Source organism: Prunus avium, chromosome 5 (assembly GCF_965620075.1).
Source record: "Prunus avium chromosome 5, drPruAviu1.hap1.1, whole genome shotgun sequence".
Classification (NCBI taxonomy): Eukaryota; Viridiplantae; Streptophyta; class Magnoliopsida; order Rosales; family Rosaceae; genus Prunus; species Prunus avium.
Window position 1 is genome coordinate 18,358,415 of NC_142288.1, and position 16,615 is coordinate 18,375,029.

General features: G+C 34.6%; 2 protein-coding genes across 2 annotated transcripts; one reads left to right on the plus strand and one right to left on the minus strand.

Annotated features, from left to right (window-relative positions):
• The first annotated feature begins 35 nt into the window (after positions 1 to 35).
• Positions 36 to 1,258, plus strand: LOC110756393 (uncharacterized). The gene has a single exon (XM_021957822.2). The coding sequence runs from the start codon at positions 100 to 102 to the stop codon at positions 1,036 to 1,038; it is 939 nt and encodes a 312-aa protein (XP_021813514.1). The 5' UTR covers positions 36 to 99; the 3' UTR covers positions 1,039 to 1,258.
• A 583-nt stretch (positions 1,259 to 1,841) lies between these two features.
• GATA26 (GATA transcription factor 26) lies at positions 1,842 to 8,244 on the minus strand. Its single transcript, XM_021957877.2, has 8 exons — positions 7,723 to 8,244; positions 5,761 to 6,132; positions 4,704 to 5,133; positions 4,190 to 4,262; positions 3,607 to 3,710; positions 2,996 to 3,182; positions 2,800 to 2,911; positions 1,842 to 2,418 (listed from the first exon to the last, which is right to left on the minus strand). The coding sequence occupies exons 1-8, from the start codon at positions 7,760 to 7,762 to the stop codon at positions 2,108 to 2,110; spliced, it is 1,629 nt and encodes a 542-aa protein (XP_021813569.1). The 5' UTR covers positions 7,763 to 8,244; the 3' UTR covers positions 1,842 to 2,107.
• Positions 8,245 to 16,615: the final 8,371 nt, after the last annotated feature.

Consider the following 16,615-nt stretch of genomic DNA (forward strand, 5'->3'; position numbering starts at 1 on the left):
AAAAAATAAAAAATATAAAATATATGCAAACCCTTTAAAAGGAGAAGACTGAAAGAAGAGCAAATTGACGAAGACGAAAACCCAAACAAACCCCATCTCATGGACGACGGCGACGACAGCTACGAGTATGAGAATGACTCGTCGTCTGAGTCCAGCTCCGGCTCAGTGGCCTGCACCGGCATCATTATGGTCTCGCCTCCGGAGAGCTCAGAGGACGACGAAGCTCACAACAACAGAGCCTCCCAAGACGTGTTCCAGACCCCACCCGAATACTCGTACCCGCTAACCTCCGAAGGGAAAGCTCCGTTGCTGGAAGTTAATACGAGCGACGACGATCCTCCGTACGAGGATGTTGGAGACGGGCGAGGCGTAATCGTGGCCTTCAGCGAAGGTACGGGTGCGGTGGATTTGGGAGGGGACACGGATCTAGGGTTTGCAGAGGCTGCAGCGGTGGAATTTAACGTTTTGAGGAGGGAATTGTCCCCGGAAGGCGGTTTACTGGAACCCCCATTGAAGAAATTGAAGGATTCCAAGCACGATTTGGGAAAATTTGAGCCCTCCTGTAGTTCCACTGAAAGTCTCGAAATTGACGGTTGCGATGAGAGTTTGGGCGAGGAAGGCTCGGAGGAGAGGAAGCTGGACTCTTCTGACAACGAGAGCGAGAGTGCTGTCGAAGAAACTCAATCGAACAGTGATGAAAAAGACAGCGTTGTGGAGATGGAGGATGGCGGCGAGGAATGCCTGGATGATGTGATGAGGAGTACACCAAATGTGACTATTGAGGAATTGCGGCGAATAGACAGCCCGTGGAGAGGGCGGGCTCTGCCACGATCGATCGTGCAGCCTGGGTCTAGTGCTATGGATGGTGAGGATACGGTGCAGAATGAGGTTGCTATATTGGATGTGTTGAAACTTCTGAAAGACAAGTATGATGGTGATGGTGATGATGTGGTTGACAATGGTAGTTTTTGGGAGATAAGTAGGCGTCGAGGCATGACTTTTTCCCAGCCATCGTGGTGGCCGGAAGGCGGGTTCTGATTTGAAGAAGAAGAGTCAAGTTTGAAGAGCAGCAGCATTGCAACTGAGGTAGGACTTTTAGGGTGTAGGTAAATGGGGGTTTTATTAGAAAAGTTAGGATGAAACCGCTACTTTTAGTATAGAAAAGTCTTGCTTGTGAATTGGGTTGCATCACCTACTTGTATTACATTTATGTCTAACCTTGGTGTTTTGCTTTTATTTAAAAAGAACATATTGCTCAGGCTTTCTTCTTTTGAAGTTTCACAATTTGGAAAAATATATCTTTTGAAAGGAATTGGCCTATGGTTTGAATATGTATTATTTCTTTGATATTGCTCTTTTATGTCAATAAATTTTTATATATAAACCTCCCCCCATCTTTAGTTTCTCAGTTGATCACCTCTGCAAACAGAAAAACGCCAAAAAATAGATTTGATACTTGATGCTCCTAAAAAATTTAGAATATCTCAGATTCTACCAGTATCTTAAAAAAGGTGTGAGCTTAGTTGAAGACATGTTGAACCTTAACCCCACATGAAGGAAACTCATATCCTAATTCCCACATCTTGGACTTTTAAGAAAAGTAGCAAACCAACAAACCTTAGTATTCTTGAGTGGATAGTTGGATAAGAAAGACCTTATCGTTAAGATATTAGTCAACAATTTGAGCAATTCTAGCATCCTAGAAAAAGGCATAAAGGAAGGCTAAATGTCCACTACCTTCGCATGCATCACGCAAATTTTTTTTTTTTTTCTCTCTTTAATAAGCAACAAACAAGCCACCAAACGAGTATCTGGCTTATTATGAAAGACAGAAACTAAAATTCATACAAAATTATGGAACTTACCAGTTGTGCAATATAAGCTTATATTACAACCTGTTTGTCAACCTATACAAAAAGCCCCACCCAAATTTCATCCCTTAAGAGTTCAGGTTCAAAGAGGTAAAGGGAAAAAGAGAGCAACCATCAAACCTCATTCACATGTCTTTACCATTCAAAATACATGAACCCTGTCATCGCTTTAGGCAGAAGGCGTGGTACCTATATAATTCTATCGATCAACATAGCGTTCGACATTTTCACATTTGTCACGGATGGAGTACGTGTGGGTATATTGAGCTACTACTAGTGCTTGCCTGTTGGGCACCAAAACTCATGGCTGGGTGAAGAAGCTCTGCTTGTGCGAAAGATCCATTGGATGGCAAATCCAGTAGAAGATCCTGATCAGAACTTTCATCAACAAAATTCATAGATTCCATCAAGAGAGAGCTACCATCTGCAGGCAAAGCGAATAGGCTTCTTGGACTAAAGCAAGAACCATCATAGTCCATGAGATCCTTGTTTTCATTGCTACCCTTCACGATTATCCTTTTGGGGCTCTTCATCATCATCTTTACATCTGAAAGATGCAAGATAGTTAAGAACAGTTACAATGTACAATAAATTGAAGGGGGAATTGTGAAAAGATGATAGACTATTTCTCAAATGTTGTTCCATAGGTTTTGAAGTTCGAGTAAATATAAGCTGAAAGTGAAAAGATTGATTTTAGCCTCTTAAATTGCGTTACTATCATTTCACTATCATGATGCAAAGAATTAATCTTGTCTTTTGCAAATGCTCTTACCAATATTGCATGTTACACACGGGCGAAGAGAAGTAATGTTATGGTACTCAGATATGCACTCTCGTTTCATCTTTTGTGTAATGTTTCTGTTTCGAAAAGACATACTAGCAGAAACTTCACCATTCAACTAAATATAAGAGAGAACTTTCAGCTAACCTGGAAAACTTTGAGTCTCGCTGTCCCGCAGTCTCTTGACATGTCGGAAATTACTAGATGCCAGGGCGTTAGGCCCAGAAATAATAGACTTTCCAGGGCTAGTTTTACATTTCTGTAGCAAAAAATGGATAGCGACTATTGTAAATTCACTTTGAAATTTTTTCTAATAATATTTAGATTTTAGAATAGCTCAAACCTTGAGAAGATGATAGCGTTCAACCCATTTAGATTTTGAAGAATTGGACAATACAAGCCTTTTCAAAGTCTTACAGTCTTCAGTTTTTGCCCCTAGAAAGGAGATATCAAAGACCCCTTCTGCTAGCAGTTGCTGAAAGGAAGTCAAATTCTCCCTGAATTGAGGACTATCGAACATGCTTTTGAGGCTGCACATACAAAACAAACAAACCACAATGAATGTCATATATCATGTCCAACTTCTTAAATTCTCTTATGTAAGGTTAGACTTGATAGCTAATCTATCCTTAAAACATACCATACTGACATTCCAAAAGAAATTGTATTCTATGTTTTCAAGCACACATGGTGATAATTTAACATGGCTCCATGTTCATTATGGGCCTCTGGGAAATTTCACCATGTGCAAAATAGGATGGTTCATATCTGTAGGACTAGATAACATATCAATCTTGCAACTGTGCACCCAGTGACATATTGCTTAAGTAATACAAAATAATAGCATGAAAAAGTATATGTTCACTGCCACAGTTGTAAACTTCTCTTGGAATTCAATATTCACCGGTCAACGATAAAATATTCTATTAAAACATAAATGACAAGGCTTCTAACCTATAAGGAAATTTAACAACATCAACTGGAGGTAGATGTTTCAGTAATTGCTGTTGTTCCTCATTTGTCAACTGCCTCGTAAACTCTTCAAAATTTAAAATATCCTACACCAAACAAGAATTGAAACTATGTTAAGAGTTCAATATTGAAGGAACAACTTTTCAAGCAGACCAATTATGACTGAATACACTTGAACTCCAGATCAGACTGTTGAAGTAGCATAGAATTAGGCAGAACTTTGAAGTAGCAGGAAATGACTAAGAAAAGAATAATAAACAAAAATTAAAGAAAATAATGAAAATAATATCAGCTATTGAAAAGCATATACTGTTGCCCACAGGAAAAGTAGTTGTAAGTTTTACATCCTAAAAATGTTTGGTAAATTTGGATATTGGGTTGAGTGAAAAATTGGGCATAAATGGAACAATTCACATTCTGCAATAACTAAGCGTTCATTAACTTGTTGAAATTAGGGACTATATAGATAACAGAGAATCTTATCAGAGGGAATTGCCTTCTTTAGTAACATGAAGCCATGGAATTGAGGGAATTGCCTTCTTTTATAACATACAATTCAACTTACATTTAAATCTACATGACACAGTGGTGAATTATGGTTTCCCAAGATCTGGAAGTTGTCATACTGAGACTTATCCCTGCAAATACAAACAACACATATTAGTTACAGCGAGAGAAATCGATTTTACTTCACCTTTCTCCAATAGTATCTTCTATTTTTAACCGCATGCAGATACTTCATTATAGCTTTGTATCACAGAAAAGGAAGTATTTCCATCCTACTACCAGCTAGTTAAAAATGATCCACGACTCACATAAAGGATGGATGTTTTGTATTTCTAAGATATGTGCATAACAAAATGGTCCTAAATTTCTATCTGAGCCATGTTGGGCCCAGTACTCATTTTGAATACAAACAGTTATGTGAAAAAAATTATACATCACATTAAATACTTAGTAAATCTATATGTGCATTGTACAAAGCATCCTAGCTGAGCAATAATACTCATGTTTGTCGTTTTGGCATATAATTGACAAGAGTGCATATCACCTTGTTACATAGTTCAGGAGAGTGTTACCTTTTCAGTGGCTCTTGTTGCATCCCTTGTCCTGCAAGGTTATTCATCTTTCCAGTTACAGTACTGGTCATAATGGCACCCTTATTATTATGTACAAGAAGGGTTGCAGGATGGGAATAAGCCTCATTTATGTGGCACTGTTTGTTATCAACTGAAAGGGAGCTAGCTTCAGATTCCTCTTCTCGTGTTATTGAGCTGGGATGCCTCATGAGAACACTTCCATGTCCTATTTCAACAGAAACCATTGGTGTTTCACATTCAAAAAGCAGATCCTCTTCAGAAGACCCGGAAAAGTACGAAGACTGTTGCTCATGTAAAATAGTATATAGATCCTTTGTTAGCTTTTCAACAGGAGATGGCTTAGGACGACCGATACAGGTCCTTTTCCTAGAAGGAACCATTGAGTCCCATACCATTGACTGAGCAGGACCTGAAAAAATCAGTCAGAAGAGTGAGAACAGTAAGAATTATTTGGCTACTTTATGAGAAATAATTCCATGAAGATGGTGAAAATCAAATTATTTGGAAGGTGTCAATCTTCATAAATATAAAATGATTAGCCAGATATATTATTGATCACTGCATTATATGAAAGACTAAGATGTGCACAAAAGGCTTCGAAGCGAACTGCTTGAATAAGAGATTCTGAAACACCAATGGAACTAAAGAAACCACTCGACTGGCAAAATTTCTTTTTTTGGTCCAAAGGGCTAAGGCCTAAGGAAGGAGGATAAGAGTCGACCTCTGATAGTGGGTGTGGGAAAGAAGTGCTCTACCATTAAAAACTACATTGGGCATAAGTTCCCTCCTTTTTTTACTCATAGAACTAACAATCATTTCCTGGTCCACTCTTCTTTAACTGCAAATGCATCTCCAAATTTCAATCAAAATGAGCAATTTATAAAGGAATTTGCAGCTCTTTATCTAGTTAATTTATCAACAATTTTGTCACCTTAAGTGTAACAACATAGAAGTAGACTCTCCTTTCATGGATTGAAAAGGCGGAGGAATATTTCAAACATCTATAATTGAATATTAATTGTCACAAGTGTCCAACCTGTCAAATCACTTGCATCTGCACTGCCAAATTGTGCACAGCTCTCAGAGTTAGACACAGCAGACCCAGAACTGGACCTATTACTTGTATCTTCATCAGTTACCTTTCGGAAGCCATGGGTATAATCAGCAGCAACCCCTCCAACCATCACACTGTCAGGATTCTGCTTTCTTTTAACCAGTTTTATTTCTTTGTTTTTGTTTATAGATATGCTCTTCACCCTGGCAACCCTATGATCTTCATAATCATCAGGTTCGGCTCGAGCATGTAGAGGTGTATAATTTGCAAGTGTTCCCTTAGTCCTCCATCGAGATCCACATGCATTGCAAAGTACTGGCTTGTCAGGTGGCCCGTTGCGCCAAAGGGGAGTGCCTGTTGCAATGCTTGGTTGTCAGCATTTAATATGCAGAAAATTACTTAAGCCGGAAGAAGATGTAAAGCAGATAAACATAATTGAACAAGACTAATTGTTTCTATTAAAATGGAGAAACTAGTGGTTGCCACTTGCCACTACTCACAGCTTAACTAGGCCAAGGCTTAATTTCTGCACTTAAATAACTGTAATAAAGAAAAAACAAGTACACAGCAAACGCTACTTTCAATAATTTCGTAACAAAAGACAGATAGGCACTACTGATGAGTGATGACTATTCTGCTTGTAGTGTACTGGCTGAAATTCAGCTCTTAGGCAGGAGTCTAAACCAAGGCACAACAACTGAAGTAACAATCAACTGATTGTTGGCATTGATCTTGAGTTTCTAATCAACACCCTCATTCTGTGTTTGCAATGAGTAAAAGCCCCAACATTCACTAGGCTACCCACAAAAAAGAAGAAGAAAAAGAAAAAAGAAGCTAAAGCTACTGTACTTCCCCACACTGCTGATTATACATGATTAGAATAAACACAGATAGAAGGCGCTTTACAAGTAAACAATGATTTCAACCACAGAGAAAAGTTGGAATTTCAGAAACAAAATGGATGAGGATTAAATTTCACAAGGCTGAGGCGAGTTGTTAATTTCAAGGGATGAATATCTTGGAAGCCAACAAATGCACTACATACTGAGTTCTGAAACTGGAACTAGAGTGTCCGGGAATGAAAAGGAATGGTGTCACTTCAACATTTAAATTTGGTACAAGTTTCTATTACAATACAACTAACTTCAAGTATTCAATTTATCAGTTTCAAGGTTTAAGCTTCAGAACAAGTAGCATTCGATTAGATTGACTTCACATCAAGAGTGCATGGAAGAACATTTTAAAACAATACACAAGAAGAATGGGATAAAACTAGACCAGAGAATACTGAGCAAAAGCTAGAAAAACAGTCCAATTAACATAAGGTGGCAATATGGTTCACAAAGAATATGGGAAAGAAGACTCTCACTAACTTATGGAAGGGATGAAGGAACCGAAACACGGACATTGTGAAAGGTAAATTTGTTGGTAACTGAATCATTTCCTTAGATTACAGACACAAATTATTGCTTCAACACGGTATTTTCAGGATGATAAAGACCTCAAGAGCAATGAGCAAGCATACAAAATCAAACATTACTCTAGGAGTTTTCCAGTACACAACAGATACAAACTTAAATAAGCATTCTGGGACATGTCAAACTTCGAGTGACAGTCAAACACCAATCAAGAGAAAGTAAAGGGTTGAAAAAGAGTCATGAAACAAAATCAAACTCAAACCACTACAGAAATCCGAAGAAAATAGGATGCTGCAAGTAGTGAATTCAGGCGAACACAAGGCCTCATACGTTTCAATTATTGTTTTTTACTTTTTCTCACTCTTTTCGCATAGTTGCTCTCTTCCATTTTGTGATTCAATTTTTTCCTTTCTGTGCATATAAAACCCAGTTACAGAATATTTATTCCGAAAAAAAATTGAAATGAGGACCCAATTTTTGAAGTAGTCAAAATTATAAAAGAAAAAATGGAGAAACAAGAACTCACTTGTAACTCCACAGTGATAGCAAGGTCCTTGCTTGCCCATGTCTTTCTCTTTTCTTCAAGTGAAGAGAACTAAATTCAACGAAAATTTACAGAACCAAAAAAAGAGAGAAAATAATTTATTGGCTAAAAAGTGGGAAAAAAGAACGAAAATTTGTGCAAAATAAGATTTTTCTCTTCAACTTTTTTATGGCATATACTAGTGAGTATACAAGGCTTTTCTGCAGCAAACCCAGAGCGAGAGTTTGCAGAAGAAAGCAAAAGCCAAAAGACCCAGAAGAGTTTTATGTCTTATAGTCCCAAAAATTCACAGAAAACAGCCAAACATCATAGAGAAATTAAGGGATTGAGATGGGTTTTTAGCTGGGAATCTGTACAATCCAATGGAAGAGAAAAGACCATTAGAGGAATCTCATAAATGGGTGTGAAAAGGGAAGATGAAATGAGAGAGAGAAAGAGAGAGAGAGAGAGAGAGAGAGAGAGGGATGTTGTGTTGTGTGTCTGTGTTGTTGTATTGTATATGAAGTAAATGTTCAGCTTTCTCTGCTTTATTTTTGATGTCATTGAAAGATTTCTTCAACCCCTTTTTATTATTAATGTTAATGTAAAAGAATTTAATTAGTTTTTTAACCTGTTCATTTGTGAATGAGGTAAAGGAATATTATTGCATATGTCCTGTTGACTACAGACTTTTCTTCTCTGTGCATCATCAATTTTTCCAACTCCATAAAAATGAAGCCATTAAAATCAAAGCACTGAACCTGAAATTTTGAGAAAAGAATTTGACTATAAATAAAACTAAGGCAAATGGAAAAGATAAGTCATAGCCAATAACAACCAAAATTTGAAGAAGGAAACAAAGAGGGTTAGTTTGCCTTTTTATTTTTCTTCTTATTCCTTTTCATCCCTTTTCTGTTTCTACATTATTTTTCTTCCTTTTCTTTTCTTTTTGGGTATTATTCTATGTGTATGTGATGACATGATGTTGTTGTTGATAATATTTGTTGGTTTTTTCAACAAAAAAAAATATCAGTAAATTCCAAAGTCACCTGTCACACAACCATTGGTAATGACAACAGTAATCTCTACCTTAAATTTAGGGGAAAAAAAATGTTAAGTGGGGTCCTTTTAGATGTTTGCCACGTGGCATAATCTATGATCCTGTGGTGATCCAGAGTCTAGAGAGAGGGATGTCAGCTGTTTTACTGTATTGTGATGGTCACAAAACGCAATCTAGACAAGCAAAATGCAAAGCACTCCATGAAAGGGAAATTTCATTTTCTTTCTTTCTTTCTTTCTTCTTTCTTAATTTATTAATTTTTTTTTAATTTTTTAAAATTATTTTATTATTTTTATGAAAGAAAAATTTATATAGTTCCATGATGCATAGTGGGTATCTCATGAATTTGACTCATTTGGTGCCATGTGGCCTCTTTTATTTAATTATTATTATTTTGTTTGCCCACCTAGGGCCCACCCAGACCCTATGAAATTTAGACCTTCATGGTCAGCAGAAGCATAAAACTGCATACTTTGGCCATCAGATTGCCTGGTCCTTTCTTCAAAAGATTTTGACCTGTAACCAACTAATACACAACTCACATCCTGTTCTAATCCGACGGCTAAGGATCATCCATCTTCTAGGCCGATTAGAGAATGAGAAATTCAACTCTTGAAATCTTAATGATCAATTCTACATAAAGTTTTCTCTCAAATCAAAAACATCAACCATTCAACCCCTTCATCTGTCTTAACCCCCCCTAAAATAAATCACTTTCATAGACTATATAAGTATAAAGACATAGAGAAAATGTGAACATATATCCTTTTATAATAAAAAAAATTAATCGTAAGAGTTACTCACAATTAATAACATGTAGCGTCACAAATTAATGGTGTGTGGGTGATTGTGTTAGTAAATTTTTACATGTTAAAACTTTCGGTCTTGTTGCCAATGTGGTTTAACTCAATGAAAAAGGGTCTTAACTTGCATTGTTTGTGTGAGAAAACTCCTCTCCACCTTATAGTTTAAACTATCGGTTATATTCTATCGAACCTAAGACCACTTGTCATTTTCTACTAGGCTAGACTATGTTGGCTAATCATGTGTCGTTTTAGTTTAGTATACACCATCAACTTTTTAATCAATTTACACTAACTCTCTTCATTTAGTGATAAATTTCAAGTTCGAATCTCATCCCCGTTGGTAAAAACAGGAAAGAAAAAGAAAAAGAAGAAAGAAACTTTTTAATCACTTTAACCCATCCATCAAGGCCGTTCATTTTATCAATAGTATTAAACTGTGCTCAATCAGAAAAGCCTTTCCAGCCAAGTCCGCAATCCTCACCCCTCTGATTCTCAAACCTTCCCTCAACACAGACATCTTACCTACTCCACGTTTTCCCAAGTCCTCACCCTTATAATTTAAATTTTAAAAAAAAGTAAATGATAACATAAATAAATAGCAAGAATTGGCTCAGATAAATCTAACAAATATATATCTCATCATTGACGGTGGAGATTGATACTTTATTCCACAAAAGCCACATCAACGCTCAACGCGCCGTTGATAAAATCTCCCATATTACATCATAAATAATATTAAAAATATATACAATTATAGAATAATAATAAATAAATAAAAGGGGGAGAATATGGTAAATAAATATAGTCCAAGTCATTGTTGGATCCCAAGTAGAACGCTCGAAGCCCTTCTTTCTTCATCGACCAATTCTCCTTCTTTTCCTTTCCTTTGTTTTCTAGTTTCCTTTAAACGGGGCGTCGTAGGATGTGAGCACTCACACGGCTAGACAGACTTGCAAAAGGGAAAATGGTGGGGCCCACAGAAGGATCCAAGTCTAGTAGATGTGGGCCCACGAGCGTGACTTATTGTATATGCCAAGTGTAAAGATGAGAAGTGAGGTGCATGATTGGACCCATGTGATGGGTCACAGGTAAGTCTTTATATGAATTAAAGAAAAACAAAAAAGCCGTCTTTAATAATAGGGGGAGCATCGAGGCCTACTCTGATAATCTCCGGTATTAACAATGAGCACTTTTTTTTTTCGTTGAGATTTTTTGTAGTGACTAAAACAAAAAAATATCCACTCGAGGTTAATCACCTCTCTTCCAATATCGCTTATATAAAAATAAAAAAACCCAAAGCAAAAATTCACATTTTCAAATTCTGCCGGAATTTTTTTTATTCTCATATATAATGCTCATTTCATACCCTTCTCCAAACAACCCACAAAATTTTTATTTTTTATTTTAAATCTTTCCTATTGAGAGGGACGATAGTGGCTAAAACAAAAAATATCCGCTTGAGGTTATGTGTTAAAATCACCTCTCTTACAATATCGCTTATATTAAATATATTTAAAATAACCCAAAATTTCACATTTTCAAATTATACCGGAATTTTTATTATTCCCATATATAATGCTCATTTCATGCCCTTCTCCAAACAACCCACGTTTAAATGTTCTGCATTGGTGTAGGTGCTGTCGTTAAGGAGAGATTTTTGCATTAATTTTGTGCACACTTGTACATCAAATTCCTTTTTTTAAGAGTTAACCAGATTACATTTCAGTGCCCAAATTCCTAATGGGTTTCCCAACGTGTTCTTTAATGGAACTTAATGAATGGCCAAAGTTGGGCTACATTAAAATATACAGAAGATAATTGCTTACAAGAGCAACTCCAAAATAATACACAACACACTTTTTTAACTTATCATGAACGATTTGGCATGCTCAAGCACTTACACAAAACAGTTTTCTCGAACGCAACGGCAAATGCTCTTAACCATTTGACTTATAAGTATATTATTATATAAATTTTAAACCTTAGAAAGAGGGTATAGCAAAATTTTGTTTCATTAAGTTTGGGTGAGAGTTGACAAAATCAGATGTACAAGAAGAGATTAGTTGGTGGGATCTCCTCAAATGTGGTGTTGTGAGCTAAATTATAGTGACAAAAGAAAGTCCATATATTATTAGCCGGTTAGATGTATCTTTTAGCCTTGTTTTTTGGCTTCATTGTAGTCATTTTTATTAAATCGTGTGTGGTTGTTTTATATTGCCTACCTTTAATATCTTATGGTTATTTAAATTAGCAATAATTGTATTCAATAATTAGGCACAAAGATCAAATATCCATAAAGGGTTAATACAAAGATGGATACACAGTAAGGGTTAATCCAAATATAGAAGTATATACCGGCAACATCACACAACTTGTATCTCCATTAATAGCCCTAAAAGACTAAATACATTTCAACGTAACTATTACATTACAAATATTTTTTGGTAATTAACTTACATTTCATTTTGGGGCATGTATATTGTCTTCAAAAGTTTAATTGTACTATCCTTTATATATTGCATTTAAATAAGGACATAAGTTGAAGACTTAACTTATATCAATTGTCACATAAGATACATTATAAGTGAAAAGTTGATGATATATATGTGTGTGTGTGTGCATCTCAACAATTCATATACGATTTTATGGTTGATATACAAATTCTCAACCTAGACTCTATTATTCATTTTCTTTGTAAATTATTAATCTACCCAAACAATAATATAGATTTTTTTTTATAAAGTTAATCAATATATATATAGATGACTATCAAGTTAAATAAATATAAACAACTCATATTTAAATGAGAAGCGATAGTTATTTACACTGATATGTGTTATTACCCATTTGTGTGAGTTTTCCCCTCCCATTTCCTAGCATTGGCAACAACAAAAAATGTTTTCACATATATATATATATATATATATATATATATATATATAAGGAACATTATAATAGTTAAATACATAAATATTTGCTAAATGAAATAGGTAATCTTTTTCTAAAGCATCACATTAAATGAAATAAAAAATTCAGATAGTGATACTTTTCACAATAAAAAAAATATCAAATATCTCAATTTGAAGATATTGCAAAATCAAATTTTCATATCTAAAAATGTTGTTTGTGATTTAAAAGTGGGTTTTTTCAAATCCTTTATCACTTCTCTCACTTTCTCAACAACCAAACAATGACACAACCTTCAACTACATTTTACTCCCCATAAAAAAAAAACTTATGGTGCATTTGGATGGGGAAATAAACTTGAGATTTGGACAAAAGTGAAAATTTCTAAATTGGCATACACTAATTCGTGTTTCAATAAAAAGACATAGAAATTTAGACATTTCATGTGTAAAAAAAAAACATGGAATTTGGAGGTCATGAATCCCAACTTCAAATTATATCTAAATAGTTGTCATTTCTAAAATTTCAAGAACGTGGAAGTTTTAAAATATTAAATTTCATGTTTAAATCCAATAACCAAACAAGAAACTTTACAAATTTTCACTCCTTTTAAAGATATTGTAGGTTTGATGGAAGTGGTTGGAGTTATTCAAGTTCGTGATGTTTATCGTGAACACAAATATTGTAGCTAATGAATTAGCAAAGGGAGGGACATGATCATAGATCAAATCTTTGTATTTGGTATTCTAATTTTGGAATACTAAGGGGATTCTCTCTTTATATATATTGTCATTAAAAAAAACTATATAAATAATGCTAAAAAAAGTTGGAATATTGATATATCAAACTACAAAAAGTGTTTTCATGCCTTAAATATAGAATTTATAAATAAATAAAAATTTAGCTTCCTGCTAGCTAGATAGTGGAAACAAAAGCCATTTGAGATAGATTTTCTTACCTCCAATTGTATTAAAAAGATGCACTATATAAAGGGTTGTTCGTCAAGGAAATGATAGTCGATATTCTTAACATTAAATATTTTAAAGTTGAAGGCGCACACTAAAGTATATTATTTTTTGTCATTTTATTTATTTATTATTCTAGAGTTTTTAGTAAGCTCTAGGCTTTCATTGTAGATTCTTGACGTTGTTTTACTTCAGTTTTCTTTTAAACATTAAATTTCTTTAACATCAAGGCACAACAAAGAAATACACAAATAGCAAAGGACTCACTAATATAGTGGTTTGGAACAATTGCTCCCCCAAAAAAGATCATGGGTTCGAGTATTGGCATCCAAGTAATATGAGTGAGTTTAATATATTATCGTCTCTCTCAATAAGAAATACACAAGTAGCAAAAACAATTATCTTTTGGACTATAATTCAATCACGTTAACTTAGAGTTTTGTTTCAGCTACATATAGTTAATGGGTTTTTAATTGTAGATGCCTTTGAATTTTACCTCAAGTTTTAATTGAGTCCCAAAACTTTTTTCTGAGGCAATTACATCGAGTTTCAATTCAGTCCTTGAACTTTACCTCGAGTTTCAATAAAAATATCGAATGACAAAAGTAAGTTCTCAAAGAGTAGGAAAATAATATGGGAGAATGCACTACAGAGATTTTATTAAGCTGCATTTGTTTCATTGAAAAGTTCAAATAATATATTTACCAAAATAAATATATAGTAATATATTAGAGTACAAAAGTTGAATCCTTCTCTTCCGTGGGTATATGCCTACCCTTTTTTAAAACTTTATTTCAAATGAAGAAGTTCCATTTCATTTTTCTTTTCTAGTTTTGATTTTGTCGTTTATACTTTAGTAATTTTTTGGGTTATATTGGAGGAAAGAAATTCCACTAGGTTCGATGTGCGCTTGTATCTTTTTATTTTCAATAGGGAATAATAATTTTCTTTATTTATATAAAACCCATGTAACTATATCTCTATAACTATATAAAGTTCGTATAAAAAAAACTATATAATAATATAAAGTTTAATATTTAGAGTGTTTGACTTTTTTTTTTTCTGGGTCTAAGCATAGATTGGTCGGTTTGTGCAAAGTAAAGTAGGCTATGATTCAAAATGTAAGTTTCAAAATATACACATTGACATGATCTTAAGTTAATTCATAATGCAAAGAACTCATTAGTGTAGTGGTTTGGAGCAATTTTTCTTCTCAATAAAGGTCTTGGGTTCGAGTCCTAAGAGCATTTTCACTCATTTGCCATGGCAAAAAGCAAGAGGAGGCAATGGTTTGTTTTTTTTCAATTTTTTTAAATTTAAATTGGTTGCTGATGTCACAATGACTTTAGCATTAAGTCATCTTGCCTTGGGCCTTGCCCAAGCTGGTTGAGCCCAGCGTAGGCAAGCCTTGGCTACTAGAATTGGGGCCCTAGGGGGCCACTTGTTCGGGCTAGTCACTCCCGCTGGAAATGCTCTAATATATGTATATTGTATTTGAGTTTAGTCTATTGTACCTCTCAACAGGAAAGGTCCTAAAAAAACAAGTTTAACCCATCTGCTAGTGATTTGAACCTCTACATTTTTCCCCTAATACCAAAAGTTTCTACATCCGCCTGTGGTCCCAGGTAAATAAATAAATATCCGAAGTGCATAAATTTCACTTTTGAATTTTGATTGAAATCTAATTTCCTCGAACAATTTTTTTTTTGAATGTGGGAATAAAACTATTAGGTAAAAGACCTGTGCGCACTAGAAGCCGACCTACTTTTTTTAATTTTCTTTTCCTTTTCCCAGAATTAAAACCAGTAAGGAAGTATCTTTTTACTGTTTCAATCAAGTGGGCTCGTGACTCAAACTCTTGATAGCTTTAGGGTTCAAAGTCCGTCCACACACACACTGGTCGCTGGCTCACTCATGCGTGAGTGCTTTTACGCAACCCACTGCTAATCCGGAAAGATATGACACGTGGCAGGTGGTAATTGGTTTAGGATGACTAATTTTTCTGAGATATTGAGCCACTAGATGCCAACCCACCCCCTTCAGATGACTAAAAGGCCCCATTGATAGCGCTTGGTTGCATCATGGTTCATGCCAGTCCACACCTACCCATGAGCATGGGCAACCCCAAACTCCATAGTTTATTCAAAGTAATAATGTTTGTTTAAATTAATGTAACTATATAACAACAGGTGGGTAGGTATAGATAGATACATACAATTAATTAATAAGTTGTGTTTGGGTCCGTCACTAACGCTAGAGTGATCGACTTTTAATCGTTGATGCATGTGAAGTTCTCATCACTTACATCAATGATTGGAAGTCCTCTACGTGCTCATGAGAATTTGCTATTAAAATTAACTACCCAAGCCTATTACATGTTTACTTATTAGAAATATGATAAGTTATGAATCGGGAAACTTTTAAAGAGGGCGAATTTAAGGAATTGAAATTGGATCAACTATTCCCCTTAGTTAATTCAATTCCTGATTTTGAAGGTATTGAGTTACAAATTTTAGCGTGGAACTCAAATAATTTTGTATTCATTATGTGTTCATAAGTACAGGAAAACATGAATTGAACTAATTCAAATACTCATTCTTGATAAATAAACATGTTATAAGTAGAAAATTATGATTTTGTTTAGCTACGGACAGAACACTATAACTAAGAAAGGTTTCAATGAAAATTTAAGCACTTTATGGAAAAGAAAAAGAGGTTATATTTGGTCAATATTGTTTGTATATATTGAAGGGTTAGGCAAAATTATGCGTCCAATAACTGTCGAGAGCAAAATGCAAATTCAAAATGTGCCATCTTTATCAATAGTGTAGAGAAGCCTAAAGTAAATTCATGTATGCCTTTGATGACTTCATCATCCATTCTTGATTTTTATTTTATTTTTTCCATATGGAGGGTCAAAGACTCAAAGTTAGTTTTTTAATTTTATTTTACAAAAATTGAAGATTAAAATTGCTCCAACCGAGTAGTCAAATTCTACATGAATTTGAAGGTTAGAAAAGATATGTCAAAAATAATATATCAAAAAGCTTGATGTCAAATATTATTTTAATATTTTTTTAGTCATGAACCCCATTATCATTTATTCTTTTTAAAAACTTTATACATCATATAGGCCCCATTTGCTTTTAAAAATATAA

What these genes read in the sequence shown, in the direction of transcription:
- LOC110756393 (XM_021957822.2), top strand. Translation starts at nt 100, where the DNA reads ATGGACGACGGCGACGACAGCTACGAGTATGAGAATGACTCGTCGTCT.
- GATA26 (XM_021957877.2), bottom strand. Translation starts at nt 7,762, where the DNA reads ATGGGCAAGCAAGGACCTTGCTATCACTGTGGAGTTACAA. An exon ending in AGATGCAAGTGATTTGACAG is followed by an intron (nt 5,134 to 5,760) that starts GTTGGACACTTG and finishes TGATTTTTTCAG; the next exon opens with GTCCTGCTCAGTCAATGGTA. An exon ending in CGAGACTCAAAGTTTTCCAG is followed by an intron (nt 2,419 to 2,799) that starts GTTAGCTGAAAG and finishes TGCATCTTTCAG; the next exon opens with ATGTAAAGATGATGATGAAG.